The 3286-nt window shown below is 35.7% G+C and overlaps 1 protein-coding gene across 1 annotated transcript; it reads right to left on the bottom strand.

Annotated features, from left to right (window-relative positions):
- Positions 1–2029: 2029 nt before the first annotated feature.
- Positions 2030–2546, bottom strand: LOC141504051 (large ribosomal subunit protein uL23-like). Its single transcript, XM_074208908.1, has one exon. The coding sequence runs from the start codon at positions 2544–2546 to the stop codon at positions 2073–2075; it is 474 nt and encodes a 157-aa protein (XP_074065009.1). The 3' UTR covers positions 2030–2072.
- Positions 2547–3286: the final 740 nt, after the last annotated feature.

The raw sequence follows: 3286 nt of genomic DNA, 5'->3' as shown, positions 1-3286 counted from the left end.
TTCACTTGATTATCTCATCACTTCCCATAGATTCGATTATCTCTTTGAGGAGACTTCCAAAGGCATAAATCTGATCATCACCCTTCCTGACATTCCACCTTCCATCTTCATGACATTTTATGACTTCATACTCTTTGAATACATGAATTCTTTTTCTCTGCCTGACCAAATTCCCTCTCTTCCTTTAAGAGTAAGCTTAAGCAGCATCTTCTTCTGAAGTCATTCTGCTCCCCCTGCAGCTAAAGCCCTTCCTCCCAAACCACCTTATATTTAGATACTATTTATTTTTATGTATCTTTTTTGTATTAATATTTTATATTTGGATATATACACACACACAGCTATAAAGTTTTTCCCATTAAACTGTAAACAAAGGATTCCCCAGATTTCTCCAGGAGCACTGAAACAAAGAGGCAGTAAATGAATCTGATAGGACTTTTCAATTGCGTCCTCAGTCAGAGGATGCAAAGATTAGTTAAGTAGAAAAACTTATACAATGTTCTTCCTTACATGTTCTACAATTTTTCCAAGACACTTCTATCCCATGTTATTGAAGAAATGAGGCCTTTTTAGAGAAACTTGGTATAACAATTTTTCCAGTTTCCAACTTAACTTCTAATCTTCACTATCTATGTTGATTTTGTTTGTGCAAAATATTTTTGATTTAATGCAATCAAAATTATCTATTTTATTTCCCATGATCTTCACTATCTCTTGTTTGAAGAGTAATGGGTTCAAAAAGTAAGAGTTTTTGTATCTATATGTATATCTATATTTATGTATCTATATCTATAGATATACTATATATCTATACCTATCTATCTATCTATCTATCTATCTATATCTAATATATATTATCTATCTCTATATCTAATATATGTTATCTATCTTTATCTAGATATATATAGATATATATTCTATATATATGCATATATCTATATACATATCTATCTATATATCTATAAATGTATACATATGCATCCAGTTGGATAGATAGGATGGTGTGAGATGATTGATTTTTCATCTGACTCTTTAATTTTCTTTTGCAGTCGGGTGAATCAGGCAAGGTCTCATAGAAATTGACACTTGAACTGAGTTTTGAAAGAAGTTAGGAATTCTGAGAGGCAGTGATTAAGAGGACATTTATTTCAGGCTTGGACAGAAAACCTGTGTAAACACAGAGAGATAGGAGGTAAAATGCAATTGTCTAAGGACCACCTAAATAAATTTTAAGTTGGAAGGTAATGTTTGTGTTTTTCTTTTACCATAGCAGATTCTTGAATACTCTTTGTCTTTACAAGAATCACTTACAATGACAATTACATTACACTTACATCCATCCTTGAAGTATTATGTATGTATTCTACAATTCTGTAACAATCTTCTGAGTCAGGCAAACTGATCTCATTGACCCTCAAACAGGTCTTGTTCATTCTTTCTCTTAATACATTTACTTGCGGTTTAACTCCCTACCTGGCATGATGTACCTTTTTTGCTCTAATTAACCAAATTCTACCCATCCTTCAAAGCTCACCCCTTTTTCACTTGAAACTTGAGTAATACTTTCCAGTCCATAGTGCTATCCTCCAAAGTCCTCCAGCATGTATTTGACACTCATTCATGTACTGTCTTTATTACCTTGCTTTTTATATGTGACTCCTATTCAAGGACAAAAGTTATACAAGAGTATCTATATTAATTGGAGTCACACGTGGGGGCTATTAATAAATATTTGTGGAATGAATGGATTGAGTCAAGTGGATGCCCTCTTGAACCTGTCATAAATCTCAGCCAGGAACTTTAACTTGGCTTTGAACTTTAACTTGGCTTTTATAGAAGTGTGCCATGTGGATTGTGGGGAACAAAGATTTGGTTAATATCTCTCTTTTTCAAGAGCAATAACATATATCACTGTCCTTGATATAAGTTAGGTCTGCCACAAAGAGTGAAGGCTGAAGTGATGTACCATCATCCTTAGGGAAATTTGGACTTTTGTTTACTTTTCCTTCACTATTTTTTTTTCCTGGAAAACTTTTTTTATTGTGGGTGAAGAAGCAGGGCAGCTGGACAGTTTAGATGATTCCAATCTTATTGGCAACATCTAAAGCATCATAGTCTGGGGCAAGCCAGACATAGGCCTTCTTCTCTCCATCAGGCTGGATCAGTGTGTTGACCTTGGCCACATCAATGTCATACAGTTTCTTTACGGTCGGCTTGATTTGGTGTTTGTTGGCCTTGATGTCCACAATGAAGACCAGGGTGTTGTTATCCTCAATCTTTTTCATAGCAGACTCCGTGGTCAGGGGGAACTTAATGATGGCATAGTGATCAAGCTTGTTTCTCCGAGGGGCACTTTTCCACAGGTATTTTGGCTGCCTGCAAAGCCTCAGCGCCTTGGGTCTCCGGAAGGTGGGCGAGGTTCGGATCTTCTTCTTCTTGTGTCTGTAGACGCCCTTCAACACCGCCTTCTTGGCCTTCAAGGCCTTGACCTTGGCTTCTGTCTTGGGGGGGGGGGCGACGGCTTCCTTCTTGGCCTTCAGTGCCATCTTGGGGGAAAGGGCTTCCTTCACTATTAAGAATAAAAACCACAGCTGCAGCTTTGGTTCTGCTTTCTCTATTATCTTCCAACCCTATATTGACTTCCCTTAGAGCTCTTCCATATTTACACCTCTTCAAACTTCATGCCAACAAACTAATAGTATCTATTAGATTCAAATAAAAGTCATTATCACACTATGATCACCTATTCATTCTGTATTACTTTTCCTCTATCTTTGTTTCTGTTTATAAATAAATTATTTTGCTTCAACACTGCTTTGAGTATTTAAGTGTTGAGTCTCTCTTAATAGTCCAACGTGATTATTTTTATCTAAAAATTCTATCATGCTAATTTTGCTTTTACTTTGAATTATATGGTGTGTAATAGATCATTGCCTGCAATAGTAGAAAGCATTGATCAAACTTAATACAATTGAAAAATGAGAGGGGGAAAAACATAACTCTCTGACCTCGATGTTGGAAATTTTGGAGTCAGCTATTTTCAGAAACACAGTCATTAAATTCTATACCAATTTTAAGTTACTGTAGTGGTAGGTTTTATTCTTTTTTTGATTGCATCCATCATAATTCTGCTGTCTTCCTTGTCTTCTTCACCCTCATTTCTTACCCAACTCCAACATACCCCATCATTGGACTTTAGTCATGGATGTCTATTCATAGAATTTGACTATGCATTTTATTTCTCTTTATAGTTCTACAACTACCTTAATTTCCTGAGGAGTCCTAA

This window comes from Macrotis lagotis, unplaced genomic scaffold (genome assembly GCF_037893015.1).
Source record: "Macrotis lagotis isolate mMagLag1 unplaced genomic scaffold, bilby.v1.9.chrom.fasta BILBYCTG040, whole genome shotgun sequence".
Taxonomy (NCBI): Eukaryota; Metazoa; Chordata; class Mammalia; order Peramelemorphia; family Peramelidae; genus Macrotis; species Macrotis lagotis.
This window is presented reverse-complemented; position numbering and strand designations above follow the sequence as displayed.